Raw genomic sequence first — 21,935 nt, forward strand, 5'->3', positions numbered from 1 at the left:
ATCAAGTTGGTCAGATTCTACTCCTACAGAAGTGGAAAACTTTATTAAAAAGCAACTCTGGGGTCTGTCGAAACTTTCTTAAATCTCTGAGTCTCATGGAGAAAGTATGCATGTAGTTGTTTGCAGCAATGTCTTCTGAATCCACCTCTGTGTTATTTCTCAGATTTTAGGATATGGACTGCTCCAAATTCCATTGCTCATCCAACACAAAAATGCTGCCTCAGTGGGGTGTAGTTTGGAAACTCAAATTGTTTTGTAAAACAGCTGTCCATTCTTGGGTTTGCATAATTGCCAATCTGATGCAACCCGGTTCTTGTCTCATACCAGGACAGACTTGCATTGTGGGTTTTGGCTTGCTTTTAGCACCAGACCAAAGTGTATGTTGTGTGCATCGCTGGCCACTTAATTCATTTTCTCTCTCTGCCCTGCCTGCCGTCTCTTTCTCTTTCTCTCCCTCTCTCTCTCTCAGCAAGAGGTACTGTCTCCATTACCAATACATCTGACCAAATATTACTAAGTAAATGCATATTTGAAAGAAGGCTTACATTTTAAAAATGAAGGGGTTTTCTAGTAATCCCATAGTGATGCAGTTTTCAAACCACTCTAATAATAAATATGACCATGCTTATTTTCAGTAATATTCTCTGGAAAAAAAAAGAAAATCCCATTAGTCTAAAAAACTATTGTGCACAGGACTTTCTTTAAAAAAACACAAAACAATCCATTAACGTCTTCGAATTTGATCTAAAGTAAGAACTGTAAGAATATATTGATTGCTAACTTAGTGCTAAACCAAATTACAGTACATCTCAGTAAATTTGAGTAATAGTGATGTTTATTTGTGTGCCAATAATTGCTGTCAAGGATATATACTTTTTGGAGATGTGGGTTTGTTTTATTTTTTTAATTCTTTAAGAAAATACATTATTGGCCATAACATCTGCCTTCTGCTGTTAGTAAGAAGGTATTAAGAATTATCTAGAAAATATCACTTAATTGAGGAGGAAATAAGTTAGCAAAGATCATTCAATGGGTAGGATAAATAATCAGTTTTGTAAGGAGTGGAGGATACTATCCAGCAAAACACCTGAATAATCACTTAGAGAAGTTTCCTGTTTAACAGAAGACTAACCTAAAGCAGAAATAAGGCTTTTTTTAATAAAAAATTAACAGATGAAGGAATTGGTTTCAATTTTAAGTTAAAATCTGGAAGACTACAAAACTGTTCAATATTTTGAACCTTAATTCAGCAATGCACTTGTTTGTTTCTGTTGATCCTATTGCCACATACCACATTTTGTGTGTACTTAACTTTATTAATAATTTACACTTACTCCTCTGCAATTCCATCCCCTCTACTGGTACAGTTGACAATCTCATCTGAAAAGGGCATGTGGCTGTTATGGCTCGCGTTGGGTTTTAGCGTAAACGTTTCTGTGTGTATTTAGCTGAAGATAAATTTACTGGAAGTTTACAATGCAAATGACTGTATGGATCCCTAATAGCTATTAACTTATTTTGCCTTTGGAGGGTGTTAACTTGGCTTTGTGTGTTTTCTAGTACACGGAATTAATTTAACAGAACATTGAATTAACTCTGCCACCCAGAATCCCAAAAATATTGTGAAGACATATGAATAAATCATAAGAAAAGAATAAAAGTTGTGCACTTACTACCCTGGATTAGTGTGCTCTAGGCCCAGAACAGTTTACTCGTGCTCCAGGGTAAATGCAGACGGGCTACAAGCATGCACACAGTTACTCTATGTTAACTGACATCCTGTAAATTCACACCGTAGCTTAGCTCATAGTAACTTGTTTGTGTTCGGATACCTTAAAACCCATCGTCCAAGCCAATGAAAACAGTGCAGTTCTTCAGAGACAAAATACCAGCTGTATAATTTGCTGGCTTGCAGCAGTATCACACATAAGCTTGCAGTTGCTCTCCTAGCTGCAGGTGTGTCCCTCTAGCATTCGTAGCAAAAGCTGCAGGCAAGAGCTACCAATTTGAGAGATGCCTAGGGAAAATCTTACCACCTGTTCCAAAAAAAGTTGAGATTTAATCCTCAATGGCTGAAATAAATTCCTCATCTCAGATTTAATGCTTTTTTTCCTTTTAATTTCTGGGAAGAGTGTATATTTCTGCATGTTGTACATGCTTTTTCTTGGGGTTTTTATTTCATTAGTGTAAAATTGATTTTTGTAATCTAAACATGACTATTGTTCCCCTTTAGAATCTGTAAAAAATATTTGAGTATGTCACTTGTTGCATTTGGAAGAAAATACTTAAAACACTGAAACTAATGCTGTGCATCATCAGTGTTGTCACTTGTCCAGTCTGGAGGCTGATGTCAAATATCTGTGACATCATTCTTTCACTTTACCAGTACACTTTGTGAAAGCCAAGGCATTTCAACTTGCCTTATTTCTGTATCTTTAAAACTATTTAATATATCTAGCTTTAAATTAACATCAAAGTGAATGTATAGATCTGAAAGGCTAAATCCAGGACAATTATTTTGTTGGAGCAATTAAATTTTGTAACTGTAAAATGATTTAGTATCTGCATGCTAATAGTGGAGATCAGTAATAGATATTTATACTGAAATCCAGTCTGTTAAGAAGGGAAAAAGGGAAGGAAAGCTTGGATAGTCTATTTTTACTTAGTTATTCAGAATGAAGCATTTAACACTTAGCACATCATCTAGGTCACAGTTAAGTCACCAGGTGTTTGTTGAGAGACATAAGACTGCAACAGCAGAGCATCCTGTTCTGTAGTCAGGGTCACAGTGAAGTCTTCTTTCTGTGAAGTCATCTAAAAAAATTGTGTATCGTAACACCATGTAAAATACCTTAAACAGTTTGATGATCAATAAAATAGCCTGGATTTTTTTTTTTTTTTGTAAAAGGTCTTATTTATTTGATACAAAAAGTTACAGTTAATTCTTAAAATGGTGGTGGTATATTTTCATACATCAAACAAGGAATTAAAAAAAGTTAATGAACTTGGTTTTGATATTTATATTCTAAAAAGATTATTATAAAAAGCCTCTGCAATGTGCAAAAAAAGGCTAGACAAACACTACAGATGCAAGAGTTTGGTGCCTTTCGGTCAAATACTTGCATCCAACTCTATAGAAATAAATTCTGAAGAAAATTGTACAAAATTAAAAAAAAACCAAACAGGGAGAGATTATAAAAAGGGAGGGAAAGTTACTTCGGCAGTTCTTCAATGATGATTCGGGAGACTGAATTCCATCCAGTAGAAGCATCTCCCCTTGGGTAATCTGAGCAAGTCCCGACCCAGATGGCAATATCCACCAAGCCGGCATTGATGCCTTCACACAGACCTTCCACTGGTTAAAGACAACAGTCAGGTTACTGCAGCAGAAACAATCGCTTTGTATTTCACAACTGAGGGTGGACACAAGTAGTCAAGAACATCATTGCAAGCTCACACTATTTAGTTAAGCCCAAATAGCATTTTTAGAAATAAAAACTATTACTTAGAGATGTGGCAACACAGATTAGAGAGTCATGCGCTGCCTTTATCCATGTTGCTTCTTGCCGTCTGTTGCAGTACCTGAAGCAGATCGCGATCCGCAGGATGGCTAAATGGCAGGTACACCTGCTTCTTTAAATGTCCAAATTTACAAACTGGTAGCTGGGATATGGCTTCAATCCCATCCAGCCATCCATTTCGCAGTGATGGGGAGGGAGGACAGGGACACAGCCACACCTGGCTCCCACAGGTGAGCCCTGCAACCGTGATGGCCACTCTGTAATCTTTTTCCACTCCCAATTCACTGCTTCTGTAGAAAGTTCCATTTTTATTGGCCTTTTTTTTTTTTTTCCCCACCAGCACCACTAGTTGGAGGAGAGGTGGGTTAAGACGACAGGCGGGTCCTACCCCTCGATGAAAAAACCTATGACAGCTAGAGACATTAGGTATCATGCAGTCGTGAAATAGCACAGGGAGAAAAATGGCCTTTTGCAAAGAGCTGGGCTGCTGGTGTCACGGTGCTTCAGCTCTGTTCGAAGCTGAGAGCAAAATACAGCTCAAACCAGTGATGTGATGTGGAGAGTATTCATATTAAATTAATGCAACCCTTCTGGTTTTAGAAATACTTCTCAGAATGTAAGTATCGACCATCAGAAAGGAGACAGAGCATAGACTTGACATCAGTCCCCTTTTCCTAGTATCACCCACTTTGATGGTGAATGACTTCACTAATCTGCCTTTCGCTTAGCAACGGAATAATTGTTCGTTGATATTTCACTTTGGAGGTACCGTTGTGCCTCAGCTGAAAATTACAGTAGAAATTCCAGGAGGAGTAAGTCTCACTTTATGCACAAATAAAGTGCAAATATCAGTATTTTAAGCCAGGATGACAGTGTCTACTTGGCAGTAAGGCAGTTTCTCCATGTGCTGATACATGTCTCTCTATTCACGGTGTAGCAGCGATCAATGGAACTGTCTGGATAGAAATCTCTCTCATTTCTAAACTGCAGGATGTTAAGTACCATGAAATACCACAGTAATAAAGCACCGTTTAATAAATAATTCTAACACTGTTACTATTGACAATCAATTGTGAGACAGCAGAGTAGTGTTAACTGGCCGCTCTTCTGCCTCTTCTTTCAGCCTTTTGCCTTCCTATGACAGACTGTGCTCTCTGCATTTGGTAACTCAATTTGCTATCAGCTTCCACTCCATCTCTGTTCACGCAGTCCTGGCATACATACCTGAAGAAGTTCGGTGTATATTAATAGTAGAATTCAGCTCTGGGCTTCCTTGATCTAAATATATTATGGCTTCAATAGGAAGTGGCCCAGCACATTCTGCTCCATTAAAAGTAAAGTACCAGCGCTGACAACAGGCATTCTTGCATTTCAGCCGAAGCGATCCACTGAAGAGAACGCGGAGAGCACTGTTCGAGCGCATCTTTGTAAATGTACATTCCTAAGAGGAGACAAAAATGCTTTGGTACCAACCTCTGGAACCTATTTCCTATAATTGTTTTCAGAATGTTTTGGCTATTCTTTTTAGTCCCTTCCCTATGGGGGGGGGGGGGGGAAACCCAAGAAAAAAAGAAAAACTAGTGCCTAGCAAATAGCATATGATGCAAAGATGCAAATCAGAAACAGCACCTCACAGACAACCATGGAGAAGGGGGATTATGGAAATTCGTAATTTTATTTAGACACTACCTGCTGTTAAGTTGGTAACCTAGTTACCCTCTGGGGTTTATGTAAAGGGGTATGAGCTGTGTGAAAGCTGCACTCCAGTCCCTGCATGAGAGGACAGCACAATTTCTGTCTCTCTTACCAGAAATTCTGGATTTAACAGTGCTCACAATATTTGTCTGGGTTTAAAAAAAAAAAAAAAAAAAAAAAAAAGGCTTAAACTTTAATAAAAGGTCCACAGCTGAATAAGAAACATTTTCAGGTTTTTAAGAGGTTGTTATTCTGCCTTCAAAACGTTGGATATTGGGGGGGGGGGGGAGGGGAAGCTAGGGACAGTTCTGCAAGAACAAGGCAGTGAGAAATGTCTGCTCGAAAAACACATTGCTTCTCACTCTAGCCACAGCAACAGCAGTTAAATGAATCCAACCAATCTGGGCATTGCTTCACAGCTGGGATTGAGCTGGGATTTCTTCCCCTCTTCTAGGCTCGCACCCTTGTGTTTGTTTGAAAGTTTGACGTTCCGGGGCTGCAGCGGAGGACGGGCTGTTTGGGTTAGTCTGGGTAACGCTGGGTAACGCTGCTCCCCAACAACGCTGAGCCTCTGTGCAGGAGCATCCTGCAACTGCGTTTCAGTGAACAACCATCGTGAAGCAGGAGTTATAAAGACAGGTACAATTAATAGATTAAAGATGTACGTCTCTCCTGGTCCTTACAAATGAAATGGTAAAAGAACCTTGCCCTACTCTGGGCAAGCTGGAGGTACTTTATTGGTGTTGTGACTTTTAGCTTTAGTTACAGATCTGGTCCTCTAAATGTACTCTTACACCAGCCACATCATTCTTTTCAAGCACTATTACACAAATAACAGTGTTGGTGAGGTCACATCGGGAATATTGTGTCCAGTTCTGGGCTCCCCAGTTCAAGAAAGACAGGGAACTACTGGAGAGAGTCCAGCAGAGGGCTACAAGGATGATGAGGGGACTGGGGCATCTCTCGTATGAGGAAAGGCTGAGACAGCTGGGTCTGTTTAGCCTGGAGAAGAGAAGACTGAGAGGGGATCTGATCATTGCTTACAAATTATTTAAAGGCTGGATGTCAGGAGGATGGGGCCAGACTCTTCCCAGTGGTGCCCAGTGACAGGACAAGGGGCAATGGGCACAAACTGGAACTTGAGAAGTTCCATCTCAACATGAGCAAAGACTTCTTCACTGTGAGGGTGACCAAGCACTGGCACAGGCTGCCCAGAGAGGCTGTGGGTCTCCTTCTCTGGAGATATTCAAAACCTGCCTGGATGGGGTCCTGTGCAACCTGCTCTGGGTGATCCTGCTCTAGCAGGGGGGTTGGACTAGATGATCTCCAGGAGTCCCTTCCAACCCCTGCCATTCTGTGAACCTGTAAATGAAATGGGCATGTAGCTGTTAAGCACAGCTGAGATGGATCTGAGGTAGGTAAACCTTTGAGAAGTTCACCCTTCACGTAAAAAAAGGCTCCAAAAGGAAATCTGTGTGATTGGTGCCACCCAGCTCAGAGAGGCAGATCTAGAACCTGCTGTGGCTGAAGTGTGCAGCATGCCAGGCAAAGCTAACTTACTGCTATCTTCCCAAGATCGATGCCATAATTAAGTGCACTCCACGAACACTGCTTGAAGTTGGGTGTCCAGGACTCCTCAATGCTCTCGCGCATGCACTCGCCCTTCTCCCCCTTCAGCCCGTCCCGTCCCGGGATTCCAGGTGTCCCGGGGATCCCGTTGGCCCCTGGGTTTCCATCCCGTCCAGGAACGCCACTGGGGCCTTGCAAGCACACGCCGTTGTACTGAAACACAGAACAGATCTTGCTGCTTCCGTCCGTTAACTCTGAGGCTAACCGAGTTAAACACAAACATCAACAACAAAACACAAAAACTCCTGCTGTGACACAAGTTAATGGGTTATTTCTGGTTCACCAAGAAAATGGTTCCAGTAGAGGAAAAAAGCAGGAAAAATAAACTCTCTAAGATAAGCAGTGCCAGAAGAAGTTGCTGTAAATTAAGATGCCAATTATTTTATAAAAATATTTATAAATCTTAGAATTAAAAACTGTCCTAGTGCAAGGATTAAAACTTGGTAGAAAAACATCAGGAGATTCAAAACATTCCAACACAGAAACAAAACCAAAAAAAGCGTTATATGTTAATAGTTACTTTCTCCTAACCCACCATTGATTGCATGACTGTTTTGGCTCATAAGCTTTCATTATTATTTTTCCCTTTTTTTTTAAAGTAGAGAAATTTTTACATTTCATAGAGAACGAAGGTTAACACCGGTTTTCTTCTGCAACCATTCCTGCGGGACAGAATCACGTCGCGATAGTCAAGCTCCAGAGCGCCCACGGCGTGTCAGTGCTGACGCAGACATGGGAGCTGCACGCTGCCATCACCCTGAACTCTGGATCCCCATCCCTAGCGGTGGGAGGGCAGCACGCTAACACCCTCCCTAACATCACGATATTAGGAAAGGTCAATTGTTGCCCTTCCAAACTGCATGTTAACACACACTGCCTTCATACCTTACGAGACTTGGCTTTCCTGTCCTTGGCGAGTAGGTTTGTGCAGCCCGGAGCTCATTCCGCCAGCGGCACGAGCCGGGGGGAGCACACGTGCGTGGAGCCGGCGGAACAGCGCAGAAACGCTGAGCAGGGGCTGGCGGTCACAGGCCTTTTGCTTTAAATGCTCTTTCCCATCTGGTGCCTGACTGGTTCCTCCAGTCTTCATCCCAAATCCTCACACATAACTGTATTCTGCTTTTCCCCTCTCTCACACCTATTTCTCTTCATCCATTTTAAACCACCTAATCCCCGTTTGTTTAAAAAAGAAAGGATCATGCAACTATTCCCCCTCCTGCAAGCCATGCCACTATCTACCACAGGAGCTGTAAACCACAGCCTCTGCCCTCTCTCCTTTGTCAGACTGGTGAACTTTCTCCTTCTGGGGTTGTCACTTTTCCTGTATTTTGGTGCAAATACCAGCATGGGCATCACAGGCTCGGCTGGAGCCACGCTATAAATAAAATCAGTGACTATACGAGTTCTAGTAAGAAGCAAGATGGGAGTTGGACTAATGGATGCTGGCATGCCCTTACTACCTGGATGCTGGCATGCCCTTACTACCTGCACCAAAGAAAACACTGTTGGCATATGGCAGTGGAAATAGTGGGATGTTATAATCTAGAAGGCCATGTATAAAAAGTGAGCTGGAGAGACGGCTGCTTGGCGAAGCACACAGCGACCTAAGGTTCACGAGAATGATGCAGACATTTCTGTTTCACACAGCACTGGTTATCTGCATTTGCTGCTATTTTCCCATTGAACTTTATTTGCAGCACTGACTGGCTCTGGCTTTTGCTCATGGTTACTCACCACAGAAATCCCGAGGATGTGCAAATCGGTGAGAGCTGGGACCTGCCAAGGCTCAGACCCGCTGCACTCCATCCCCCAGCGGCACCACGAGGGTGCCGGGCTGCCCCAAAAGAGGAGCTGCCGTCCCTGCCGACTAGAGCTGCACAGCTTCCTTCCAGAGAGAGCAGCTTAAGCTGATGCACACCCCAAAAAAATTGATGTGAGTGAAAGAATTACCTGGGCTTCGGGCTCTGCTCCAACTAAATTCACCTACGCTTGCCAAATCGAGTCTTTTTTCATGCTTTCTTAAGGTAGGAATGCATAAAACATCTTTTAAAATGAAAATGTCCCCTGAAGGCAGGATCCCCTCCCAGGCATGCCCTCATTCTGCCCTGGAAGGGCTTTAGCTGAAGCAGTCTGTACGACCGGGCTGTGGCTGACTCAGCCACCGTCTCTTTCATTCACCCGTGCGTTGCCCACTCTGTCGTGCCCGAAAGCACGAAGCAAAGGAAATGGCCTGTACAAAGGACCCTAAAATACTGCTCCAACAGAAAACATAAGCTCCTCCATGTGTGCAAACTCCTTATTCTCGACGTAATTTAATTTCCACAGTAAAAGTGAAAGAGTAATGAGGTGGCACGAAAGGGAAGGAGCTTTGCCCCCCATGGTGCTTCCAGCACATCACTTTTGGGGATGTCTCAGGAGATCATGGAAGAAATGGCCATGCCACCGATTTTCCATAGGAGGTGAATGGCAGTCCAGCAACTCTCATAAATAGCTTCACATCTGCTTTCTACATTCCAAGGACTGGAAAATCTCTCTCCTTTCTTCTATCCCTGCGATGGGATAGAACCAACGCATTCAGGTTTCTAGTCGCAATGGAACTGCAGACAGAGGTACGCAGTCCCAGGTGCCAAAGGGAATAACGCGACTCCAAGGCGAAGGGGGTTCAGTGAGCACGCAGTAAACACTTTTCACGGTATCTAACGGCCGCTAAAGAGCAATCCTTTTATTTCTCTGATTTATTATTCATTCACTAGCCCGGTAGGAACCAAGCCGCGCTGACTACTTAACGTTGCGAGGGCTGTAAGATGTCAGCGCTGGCCCTGCCATGCGCAGCGGGCAGGGATCACCTCACAGTGCCGCCTTTATTCCCGCCGCGGTGCCGCGCTCGGCCGCGCGGACATGACGGGGAGCGGCGGCTACGCCGGCGTCAGCCCCAACCCCCCCGGGCTCTGACACGGCGGGCGAAGCACGAAGACGCGCACCCAGCCGCGCTGCGGTTTCTGTCCGAACCCGTCCAACCCTTTCTCAGCATCTTCATGATTCAGCACAACCAGGGAGGAATAATTAAAAAAAAAAAAAAGAGAGAACTCAAGCGGCGGATAGCCCGGCGTTTTTGGCGTTTTTTGGTTGTTTTTGGTTTGGCGTTTTTTGGTTGTTTTGGGTTGGTGGGGTGTTTTTTTTTTCGCAAACCGGTGTTTCTTCCCGTTTTTTCCCAATCTTTGCAATGAAAGAGGAGCCGCGCGGCTCCTGCAGCCGCCCCACCGCCCCCGCACGGCGCCCCCGCCGCCTCCCCCCGCCAAGCGCCCACCCGCCCCGCTCCCGTCCCCCGTCCCCCGTCCCCCCCCCCCACGCCCCCGGACCGGCCGGCCGCGGCCCCACGCCCCGGTCTCCCGGCGCTCTCACCATGTCCACCACCTCCCGCTGGCGAAGCGCCTTCTGCTTCCCCTTCGGGCTCTCCGAGCCGCCGGGCGGCGGGGCCGCCGCCAGCAGCAGCGCCAGCAGCAGCAGCGGGGCGGCGGCGGCGGCGGCGGCCGGGGCGCGGCGCATGGTGCGGGCTGGGGGCGCGGGGATGCGCCGGGGCCGGGGCCGGGGGAGGCAGCGGCGCAGGGGCCCGTGTCCGCCGCTCTGGGCGGCAGCGCCGGGATAAATGAGCCTTTCAGAGCGCGGAGCCCGAGCTCCCTCCCCGGGGAGGCCGGGAATTTCCATCCTGTAACCGAGCGGGAACGTCCAGGCAGAGCCATCCCCCCGCAGCCATTGGCACGGGGGCTGGGGGGCTCCCGCCCCCTCGGGCCGGGCCCCGCGGAGCTTTCCCCGGGCGATGCCGGCACCGCCGGCCGCGCCGCGCCGGGCCGGGCAGGGCTGCGGGGGGGCGCGGGCACGGCGGGGTGACCCTCCCGTCCCTCTCGGAGCACCGGCTAGCCCTCTTCCAAGTCTTCAGGAACTTGCTCTGCAGACAGCCGGTAACACCTTTCTGATGGAAGAGCTGTTGTGCCAAGAAGTCCCATAACGCCACGGCAGAAGCCTGATGGTGCACCCTGAATGGAAACGGTGGTCAAACAGCAGCTGGGTGTAAATCACTGGTTTCATTTGACAGAAGTACAAGGTAAGGACACAAAATCCTTCTGAACAGCAAAGGAATTTGGACTTCTGTCAAAGAACTTGGTATTGTGTGACTGAGCATTGTCAGTTTAATAACACAAGAAAAGCCCTCAGCAACCCAGCGTAAACCATCTCATTTTGCTTTCATTTAAAATAATACTTTATTTTTATTATTTTATAAAAATAAAATTTTTATTTTATTTTTCATCATACTAGAGTGAAAGCACTATAAAATAAAGAATGCTTTATGTCCTTAAGCATTAAAAATAGAAATAACAAATACTTGAAAGATAACTTATGTATGCTGCAATCTTTGTGGGCTTTGTAGAGGTAAAGTTTCCAGAAGGGGGAGATAAGCTTCAATACGATTTTCTTCTGAAGTATTTAACAAAAACACACATTCCTGCTGTAGGAATGCATGTTACAAGATGTCGAGCCATTCACACTAGACTGTGCAGAACCAGATTTTTTTTACGCTAAACCTCTTCATGCTGCTCTGAGTGTAGTTGCCTCTGCTCTTTAAGCTCCTTCTGTCTTTCTGCCTTTTCCACGTCCATCCTGGCTGAGCAATAGCAGTGAAGTGAGATTTGCACCGCAGGTCGCACTGCTATCACCAACCCCGTCACACACCGTCCTGAGAGCTGGGACTGACGTCAGCCGCGTTGCTGAGGTGTGGGCTCCTGCCTGGTGAAAAAGTGCAGCGATACGCCCAGCTGACTTCATAAAACGGCTAGTGAATAATAATAATAATAATAATGGTTCCCTAAACACATTGGGAAAATTTATGGAATTATGTAAATCTCTAATTAAAACAATTGCTCCTGTAACAGCCTCAGTGACCATCCACAAACATGCACATGCAGAGGCTTCATTGTGCAACTGTGCGCTGCTGCCAGCTAACCCTCCTGCCTCTGGGCCGAGTTGGTGGTAATACTGTGAAGATGGCAATGCATGACTACTCCGTGAGGTGCATGTTCACACAAGCATCGTTTCCAAGTGGCCGGGGATCCCCAGCATCACTACGGGCTGTTGCTAAGGCCCGTCCCTTCCCAGACTGCCAAACTTCTGTGTTACAGGATTAATTTCTTCAGGAGCTGTGCAATACCTGAAGCACACGGCACAGCAGCCCTGTACACTTTCCTAGTACTCAGTATTTTAGATAACAAAATTTGCACATACATCCATGTCCATTTCCTCACCTGGGTTTGCTCACCGTTAGAGTTTGAGTCAGGGCTAGACATTTTTCGATCCCAAATGGCTGGCTTTGCCAGGGGAAGCAGATAACGGTGGAATGTCTGCTCTGAGCAGTGAATGCACTGTGCGCTTCCTAGTGCTCGTTTCACTGGCAATGTGCATTACTATCTGGAAAACAGAAATATCATCATCCTCCTTAGCCTGCTTCAGTCTGAGCAAGCCCTCGCCATCTGCTAGGCTTGTGTTCTGTGGGCTTTTGATGTGCTTAAATCCCTCTGAGGGCAGTAACCATTGCTGAATGTTGGTGAGATACTCGAATCAGAACTACTGATCTACTTTGCCTCAAGTACTTCCAGGACAAAAGGGGCTGTTGTAATAAATTGCCTGACCATCTTCAAACCAGGATCCATAATACGTCAACTAGTGATTCCTTCATCTTACCTGTACTGCCACATGATACAGGCTTTATCTTTTACAAGTGGCTTTACACCCGTATCAGCGAAGACGATGAGATACATAATCCACCATTTCACGTCACTAAAATATTCCACATGATCAGTCTGCTGCTGCATAACCCAGATGGGCTCATGCGAGGTCACCGTGGCGCCATCAGAGCACCATACGTAGCAGATGCTCACACCACCGGGCTGGTGCCGTGAGCGCAGTCTCTCCGCTGTGACTTGAGCTGGTTTCCCCCCTCACATAGCCTCTCAGCATCCCAAACACCAGCCACATGAGCTTGGAGAGGACGGTGTGCTCGTGCGCACACGTGTTTCCATTCACCTCAGCTATAAAATGTTTAAATTCAAGGGTCTGCCCACTGGGATGCTGGGTCTCTCCGCCTTTCTTGTGCAAACTCTTCCAGTTTATGAATACTATTTATTATAGCATTGGTTTGAATTCAACCAGTAAATTATTGCTATTCATTCCTTGGTCTTCACAAAGTGAAACAATTGCAGTAGGAAAGATCAGGAGCATTTTATCATGGAAACCCATTAACCATGGTTAATGCAGAGCCTGGGAATGAAAGACTGCATCCATATTCTAAATCTGGTAAAAGAGACCCAGATCTGGTAGAAGAGTCTCCTTAGACAGTGAGGAGAGGCTTTAACCACTCAGAACTGGATTCTTCTCAGGTAGGAAATATGTTGCCTGTGGCTTTTCACAACCAGGAAAACCAGGCTTGGATGTCTAAATATTACAGAAGGTTCGAGGCCGAGGATCCTGAGCCAAAAGAGGCCCAGTGAGGCAAGTGCCAAGACCTGGACCTTCCATCTGCTTTTAACTCTTACTGCTTTATACATTTCCCTGTTCTGGCGATGTCTGGGGATTTCGACTTTGATCGGCAGCTCTATCTACGCATCGCTTTGGGGAACGCCTGCGTACCCCGGGGTGAGCAGCAGAGAGCTCAGGCTCAGCAGCGCAACACTCGGGATCTTTGCTGATCTACCCTGGGTGCTTTCAGTTGTGGAGTTCATCGTCTAGCTCTTGTTCACTTTATTGCTGGTATTTTAGAGTGAGTTGTAAGTCGGTGTCAAAGGCTGAGATCAGAGAAGACCGCTGAATTTCTCAAATGGCTCTTTGCAGCCTGCCTGTCTGATCAAGGAAACAAAGAGCCGTCTGTGCTGCTGTAGAAGAAAACCAAAGTAAGAGCTCTCAGGGAAATTTATTACAGGTTTAAGAAAGAGATTTCATTTTCTTCCACATCTTTGGAACTGTATAAAAATCAGTGGGATTGTGGCTTTGATCCCTTCTAACACCTTTTAATTTAAATATATTATTTACATAGCATGCTTAAGATTTTAAAATAATCCCAAACTTCTCTCCCTCTATTTTGTTGCTTTCCTAGCGCAGATACACCTATTGAACAAACCTTCCAGTAGCTTCTACGTAAACGTGCTAAAAGTGTGGCATTGCAGTCACAGTACTGCTTTGCAGGTTCACGTATTAACACTTGAATCTTCAAAACTAGTTTGGGGCAGATTTTTCATGGATCATAACACTCACTGATGTCCTCTTTCCACATTGTTGAGAAAAGCTTAAAGGTGTAAGTCGTACCAATATTCTACTTTCTGAGAGTCTGTACCTCCAGGTGACAGTGAAGCCATGCTAGAAGCTCACGACGCAAGCCGTGAAAAACCCCTCAAATGATCATCCGAATGACAGCCGGAGAGGACAGGCAGAGGTTAGAGCACAGTAACGGAGTTTGACAGAGACAGGAGGGGTGTACCTGCCGGGAAAGCACATGCTAACCCTTCGGAGGCTTGTCTGCGGAAGAAGATTCCTGTGTTCATGTACAGGAGGACGGCATTTTTGAGTGGGAGAGAAATAATCCTGCAGGTAAGCGTTAATTCTTTACCTCTGAATAAGCACATAGCAGTTCTTAATGTTACTATAGGAAACATTGTAATTTTGCACAATAGAAAAAACACTAGAGAGAGTAGTAACACTTTTTATTACTCAGATTAATTTTCTATTGAGATAAATTTTAACATTGGTACCAACAAGTCAAGTCGAGGAGGTAGGTCAGATACCAAGGAGCTCATCTTGTGGAAGAAGCTCATCTCCTTTCGTTGCCTGCTGGGGCTTCTAGGCAGATCTTTTTTTTTTTCCCATCCAAGTCATCAGTTGATTTATAGTTGCATTTCCCTATAGCTGTGGCTTTAGTAACAATAATCGAAACATTGAATATCTTGAACTAAACACCACTCACAACTTGTCAGAGTTAGATAAACTTTAATAAAACTATTTGGAAGAATTGTCTGCTTCAGTGATAAAGGACGTCTGGACGTATCCATGTTGTCAGCACTAAGATGAAAAGCCCATAGCGAGACCTATTTTCACTTGATTGCTGGCTGAAAATATCTGACTCTGAAGGAGTCTGGTCTGCACCTCTGCAAGTGCAGCCAGCACAATCCTGGCTGCAGCTGTGGAAACATCTGGGTTGGAAGGGGTGTCTGGAGCTCATCTGGTCAAAGCAGGTCCAGTGAGATCGGGTTGCTCAAGGACTTGTGCTCATGGTAGAATGGGAAAATTAATTCAGTCCAGTTTTAAGTTAAATTCTTGAAGAAGACAGTGATTATAGAGAGCAGAATAAATGTACAGGCAGCCCTCCAGCAAATCAACACATGCAAGGAGAGAGCTGAGGCTCAGGAGAAACATTTGCTCATTAGAGTGGTTGTGAATTAGTCAATGGTAGAAAAAATACTTGGCTGCCTCACGAATCCTCAATAAATAGAAAGGCTTTTTGCAGAACAAAAAGCTAACTTTCCTTGAATCCTGTGTTAGTAAATAGTTATTAGGATGTGAAATACAACGGTCCATTCAGACAGGAAAGCTTCTTCAATGAAGGGAACAATCTTGGATTTTCTACAGCACTCATCTAGTGCACTGCCATAGATCTGTACTTCCAGTTCTGGAAATGGCACCTTGAATTAGTGATAAACCTGAAATTAAAAGAGTGGAGCTGAACTTTGAATTGTTTATTTGTATCCAGCAAGCCCTTTGAAAAGGAGTTCCTCAGGATAAGCAAGGCAGCAATGAGGAGTGGGCTACAGGCTGAGAACGGGCTGCGTACAACTTTGGGGTGGCCTACAGAAACCAGAGGTCTATAGTCACCGTAACTGGCACACACAAAATACACAGAGGCCTGCGGATGCAAAAGGATTTGGTCACAGAAACAAACGAATTGGCCCAGGGCACTCAACAATTACACAAAACTTTCTGTCTCAGAGGAGAGACAGAGAGAGGGGCAGAGGCACAACAGCAATGACAGATCTGAGCATGGATGGTCGCTGCGGCTCTGCCTGTTGAACGTAGTGGTGGAGCCCAGCGCCCGCAGCATTCCTGAGACCCGGCTTCTTACATCCACACCGTCCCCGCAGGTGGCCTGACCTCAGCGAAGCAGCGCCATGGCTTGCGGCAAGCAGGGCTTGAAGCTTCTGGGCAGCACCTGCCTCATCTGTGCAGTGATGACCCACTGTCACCAAAAGGGCAATGGATTTACAGGGGCCAAGAGAGGTTCAGTGGGGTCATCCCATAGCTAGCCACGGGGATAATTCAACAGATGCACTCTTGCACTAAAATTACTGTATGTGCTAAAATAGAAATCATATTTGTCTTGCATCAAGGCCTGACTAGTGCAATGGTGCTGGAAAGGATCGAGCACAAGGCTGAATCCCTGGCTCACATGGAGATGAAATTGTGTTTGGCCAGAACAGCAAAAGACCTATTTAGGTTCCTGTGAAGAAAAATGTCTTTTCAAGTCCTTGTTTGAGTTATATTTTTTACAGTAGGTGCTCATCTAACTATGCTTTTGTGAGGCATGACTTTGTTTCTGGTGTGGTTTCCTTACTTTTGTCCTTGTAACTTTGCTGTAATTACAGTACCTCTTGGCCGATTAAAAATCTCATTTATGAGTTCACAGTTTCCCATTGCCAAGTAGAGAAACTTTCATTATGTGTTTCCTAAAAATATCTAATGCTGTTTAGGTTATATTAATTTAAAAGGCAAATTCCTCCCTTGTTTTTTATTGGGTGTGCTTTCTTGGGTTTTCCTACTGGCTTGGTGACTTTCCATTTCCATAAGGAACCTCATCCCGACTATCAGCTTCTCTCTCAGTGTCCATTCTCAGGATGATCTTGCCTACTAAAATCACATTTTAAGAAAAAATAGGTCCAATTAATTTCCATGGTGAGTCCTGACTTCAGCCAGCCCAACACATTTGCACCTCATCCACTCACCAGCATGTCACAGCCCTGTCAGTGCCATCACTCCGTGAAACGTGTCTGGATTGTTAATCCCTGTAGTGCATCCACTTGTTCTTTAGTTGGAAGTCTGGATGGCAGCCTTGCCTGTAGGAATCTGGAAAGAGAGCAAGTCCCAGAGAGGATGGTGTCCAGTGGGCAACATCGGTGACTCAGACCCAGTGCTGAGAAACCTGTTCAACTGCTTCAGCATCCTCAAATCCTCTGTCTTAGCTGGGTCATTCAAGGCTTGCATGGACTCTCGGATAGTAGGTACGATACTACTACAGCTGGGTCTGGAGAGAATGCAGCTCCCCAGCTAGTTTTGTTTTCTCAAAGACCTTATCTAGCAGTGACCTATTTTTGTCCCCATGTCATTTTTTGTTATCCAGTTTTATGTGGTTGAGCAGAGTGTCAGGAAGATAAACTGGGATACACATTATCTTCATAAAAATACAGATACTTTACTCATCTTTCATACACAACAAACCTGGAACATATTTGTCCTGTTAAGATCCCTTTGGTGGCCATGTCTAACGATCCCACCATCATTTCTGTAAGTTACAAACCTGCTTAACAGACGTAAGATTTCTTCTTGCCCTTTCTCTTCACTTTGTAGGTCAAGACTGAGTCCTAAAATATCAGTGTATTCCTCTTCACTTCAAACACCTGATGTTCTCGTGCCTATACTGACATACCCAAGAGTACGCTCCATAGGCTGGAGATCAGCGTCCCCCCAGTTCTCCTACACCCGCTACCAAGCGCCTGTTTAGCACTTCCCTTCCACACAACTGGCCTTCTTCCACACAGCTCTTCTTGCAGAGACTATTCTCCTCTCCAGCTCCTGTTTGCGCTGAGAAATCAGCTGTGAGCCATTTAATGAAGGTAGATCTTTGTACATTTAAAGATATCTTGTGTTTGTCACTATTTTAACTAGTAAGACCTCAAATAAAGCAAACTCTTATTTTAGATTTAGTTTTGATGAACAAAGTTGAAATACAGGGAGTAAGTATTAATGAAGAGCTCAGATAAAAATGTCCTGGCATGTTTTTAATCTTTTAATTATACTTTGCATCTCAAGTGCTTTTTAATAGGAAGTAAAATCTGTTTAATGTACAGAAGCGGATTTCATAGATGTACGTCAGAAGGATACTCTGAGCTCCACTTCTAGAGATTCACAGCAGATAGCTCACAAAGGTGTGGTATAGGCTGCCCAACTTCTTTATTTTTAATTAAACTCTAGTCCATTAAAAAAGTATGGTAAGGGGCACAAATAAGAGTGGAAGAAGCTCAAAGAAGGTAACGCACAGGAAATAACATTTATTCTTGTGAGACTCCAAAAGACCTTTGGTGCCAGCCCTCTAAATTACTGCAAATACCAGTGGTTAATCCTGGCAGAGATCTTTACCAGCGAGGGCGGTCGAATCCCTTCAGACACGGATTCAACAAGCGGCCAGTGTCGAGGGAGGGATGTTGCATTTCTCCTTTGATGTGCAGGACCTGAAATCGCACATTGAGACTGGGTGGTCAAACTTCAAAGGGAAACATGATTCCTCATCCTATTCAGCTACCGCATTTTTCAGTGCTTTGCAGAGTGCTAAACTTATTTTTATTAAAGAAGTTCTACTGTTCATAGTTAAATGTTTTTATTTTGCTTCTTCAACTGGACTTGACCATCTTTAAACCAAGTATATTCTGTACTCTGAACAAAAAGGACCTACAGTTCTCTGTGAATCAGCTGAACAACTGTCAAAGAAAATAGAATGATACTTCAGCTCGTTAGTGCTCCATTATTGCTGAATTATTTTTCGCCTTAAAAAAACAGAAGGATTTAAAGAGGTTTTAAATACTGCACATTTTTCTCATAATCTGCTAACAGCACCTTTTAAATGTTACAAATATAAACAAAATAACCATTTTTTTTTTAATGTCCTGTGTTAGTTTCATAAACATGGACTATTTTTTCCAAATATGTGCATAGCTTTATTTTGTACTCAAGGTAAACCGTATCCCAATTTTCACTAAAAAAAAAAAAAAAGCAAAATAGTACAGTAATATACTGTATTGGTAATTTCAGGTGCTGTTTATATCACAAATTAAATATGATTTAGCATGTTGAATTTATCTAGTCTTTTGAAAGATTTTCTATGCAACCTCAAAACTCAGCATAAGGCAAGGTAATGCATATTTTGAAGTGATTTATGACAGAGATCCATTAAGAAAACAGAAGTAAAAAGGCCATCCGGCACAGGTATTTTAAGGCTTGGAGAAGTTGTGTATCAATATTTTAAGGCAGCTCAGCAAGAGTATAGTGTAGAAATACATATCCCATGTAATCTAAAGCAGGTCTTTAACCAAAGGTCATGAAAGAAAGAATGCTCTAACCGCTAGGATGAAAGAACTAGTTCAGTTTCTCTCTCCTTCCTAACTCCCCATGTTCACGTGAACAATTCCCACCACTGTCCTGGCTCAGTTTTTCACTTACACAGGAGGGGTAAAAACACTGAAATATTTATTACTTCACACAGCTCTAAGGAAAAAAAAAAAAAGATTGAAGTGTCTTAGGTGCAGAAATACCACAGTAATACAGCAACAAACATGCTACATATAGTGAATAAGAAATACCAACTCAGAAAGCTCTTAACTATACAACAGCGTATTTTATTACTAACAAAGACAGTAATAACAAAACTACTGAACACATGTATAAAGTTACCCATTTGCAAACACGACTACAAGAATGAAGGGTACTTCGTGTGCATTTTCACAGGAGACTTTTCAGATCTTTCTCACTGTCCTTCTCAGCAGCAAGAATTCTGTATATTATAAAAGAAATAGCCTGTCTTATTTAAAGCAATAAATTACAAGTGCTAAAATGCCAATGCCATAATATAAAGGTAAATACATTCAATTTTTAATGCATGATGGATAAAACAAATAACTTTGGTCTATCAGACCACAGTTCCTGTTGATTCAGCATTTACGTGACCTTTGTACCATGCAATTTTGCCTGATTGTTCAAAGCATCACTATGAACACTGCCCAAACTGGAACACAGTAATTTCTCTGCATAAAATCAAAATACTAGGAAATGTTCTTATTAGTAATCAAATGCAAGATGCTGAACGGTCTTACAAAATGCATTGACCTTTAGGTTTAGAAAACAGCAAAATACTGGCTCCAGATTACCTCAAGTAATAAATCATGTTGACTTCACTGGAGCCAGGATTTCTTCAGAACCAAATGATAAAAAAATCTTATCCACATCAGTAGGACTTGCTCTTGAGAGCCACCCTATCATAAGAAAGGCTACAGATATAAAGACCTTTTTGATTTAAAGAAAATATATTGCTGTAGTATATAGAAAATTAAGTTTTGTAGAAAAAGTATCTTGTTTCAGTAAATATATTGTTAAACAAGCCTATATATTAATAACTCAACAGCTTATTTTCTGCAAGATATTTCTCTACAGGAAAAAAAAAAAATTAAGTTACTTGCATAGAAACAAAGTGAAACATTTACTTTCACTGCAGCTCAGTAAAAAACCCCAGAGTGTATACTGCAAATTCCATCCCCCATGCCGCCAGGGACCTGAAGTGTTCTCTTCTTTGGCACCATGCTCTGGAACACCATGCCCGGAGGGGCTCCAGAGGGGCTCTGAGTAGGATTTTGAAGCTGTGCTGCATTAATGCACTATCCCTGTAACAGGACGCATGGGCGTCTGACCAGTCTTGCCCCACATGCACAGCGTACGGTGCAGGTTACGTATAAATGTACAATCTGTTTTACTCAGAACTAGGTAACATTGTCTGATCACCCCAGGACTGCTGACTTTAAGAATACCTAATGGAAGCACGTTAACTTTGCCAAGTTTGTACAAAGACATACAAAACAGTAGTTCTAAATATTGACCTTATGCTGTCAGTTATTTACAAAATTCATTTTTATGTACAAAATAAATCACTAATTCCAGATTTCCTTTCATATTCAGTGTACAAACTACCATAAAACAGTGCTATAATTGATACATTATGACACATAAATTAGAAAGTATTTATAAATCTGTGTATCCCTTAAGTGATACTGCTAAAAAAAGAAAAAATTAACAAGTTTTGAAAAATATCAAAGATGCAAATGTAACTTTTATGCCTTGAAAAGTAACAGTGCTTTCTAAGCATTATTCTAATGCAATTCATTACAAAGTGTTCTTTTTAGTGGGAATAATATTTGTTTCTCTCATCTTTTTCTTAAATTACTGCTAGTCAATCCGGCCATGTTCTACAGAACTTCAATTTCCATTATTCCTGGATAGGATTAAATACAGTACATTATTGCTAGCCGTCCCCACAACAAAATTTACATTTTTAAGTGCAAAGCAAGATATATGTGTTTTTTTAATAAGGCACATAATATCAGTTATTTCCAGTGTAAAACAGAATCCACATCAGTTTTATACATTGAAAATGTTCATATAAAGTTTCAATCTTTCAAGGGTTGGAACTGTTTCCTGAATCCAATTCTCTTCTGGTGTCTGAAGCCGAGTAGACAAGTAGTGATATGGAAGGTGACTGTGAGACATCAGGTATTTGGGAACAGCTGCTTTGTAACGGAGGAGGATCAAGAAAATCATTTTTAGGAGTTATTCTGTAAGTAACGAGAAATAAGACATAGGGAGTCAATTTTGCAGCATAGCACACTGTGCTAAAAAAAATACAATTTTAGCAATGAAATTACAATTTATATTAAGCTACATTCTTTTCAAGGGAACGCAATACAGTTCTGTACACTTTTCCAAGCTCAGGGTCACCATTGTTCTTTTTCAGACTCGTCACCTCTCAAAATGATTGCTTTACCACCAGATTTCTTGAGGGTCACTGTTCGACAACACAAAAATATCCTATGAGCTAAGCTCCAGCACTCAATGCTTAAAAGAAAAAGAATCCCCCAAAATTATAAAATCACTCATATGCTAAAGATACATGGCCACATGAAATAGTTTGTAAGAATTACAGCAGTTTTGACAGCTACTGAGGGTTACTTTTATGCTGATTCT

The 21,935-nt window shown here is 43.1% G+C and overlaps 2 protein-coding genes across 6 annotated transcripts in view; both read right to left on the minus strand.

Annotated features, from left to right (window-relative positions):
* Nucleotides 1-3,071: 3,071 nt before the first annotated feature.
* On the minus strand, nt 3,072-10,653 carry CTHRC1 (collagen triple helix repeat containing 1). Its single transcript, XM_075743554.1, is given in 5 exon segments — nt 3,072-3,355; nt 4,746-4,962; nt 6,777-6,998; nt 10,248-10,412; nt 10,415-10,653. Coding segments are annotated over 5 exon segments (918 nt in total). The 5' UTR covers nt 10,586-10,653; the 3' UTR covers nt 3,072-3,212.
* Nucleotides 10,654-19,527: 8,874 nt separating this feature from the next.
* FZD6 (frizzled class receptor 6) overlaps nt 19,528-21,935 on the minus strand; it is a 29,892-nt gene continuing 27,484 nt past the window's right edge. For 4 of the 5 annotated variants that reach the window (XM_075743555.1, XM_075743560.1, XM_075743559.1 and 1 more), the window contains exon 7: nt 19,528-21,526. In XM_075743555.1, the coding sequence (XP_075599670.1) occupies nt 21,370-21,526 (157 nt within the window). In that variant the 3' untranslated portion in view covers nt 19,528-21,369. The remainder of the gene's footprint in view (nt 21,527-21,935) is intronic. The other variant, XR_012833738.1, reaches the window with a different exon arrangement.

The sequence above is a fragment of the Balearica regulorum genome, chromosome 2 (assembly GCF_011004875.1).
Source record: "Balearica regulorum gibbericeps isolate bBalReg1 chromosome 2, bBalReg1.pri, whole genome shotgun sequence".
Classification (NCBI taxonomy): Eukaryota; Metazoa; Chordata; class Aves; order Gruiformes; family Gruidae; genus Balearica; species Balearica regulorum.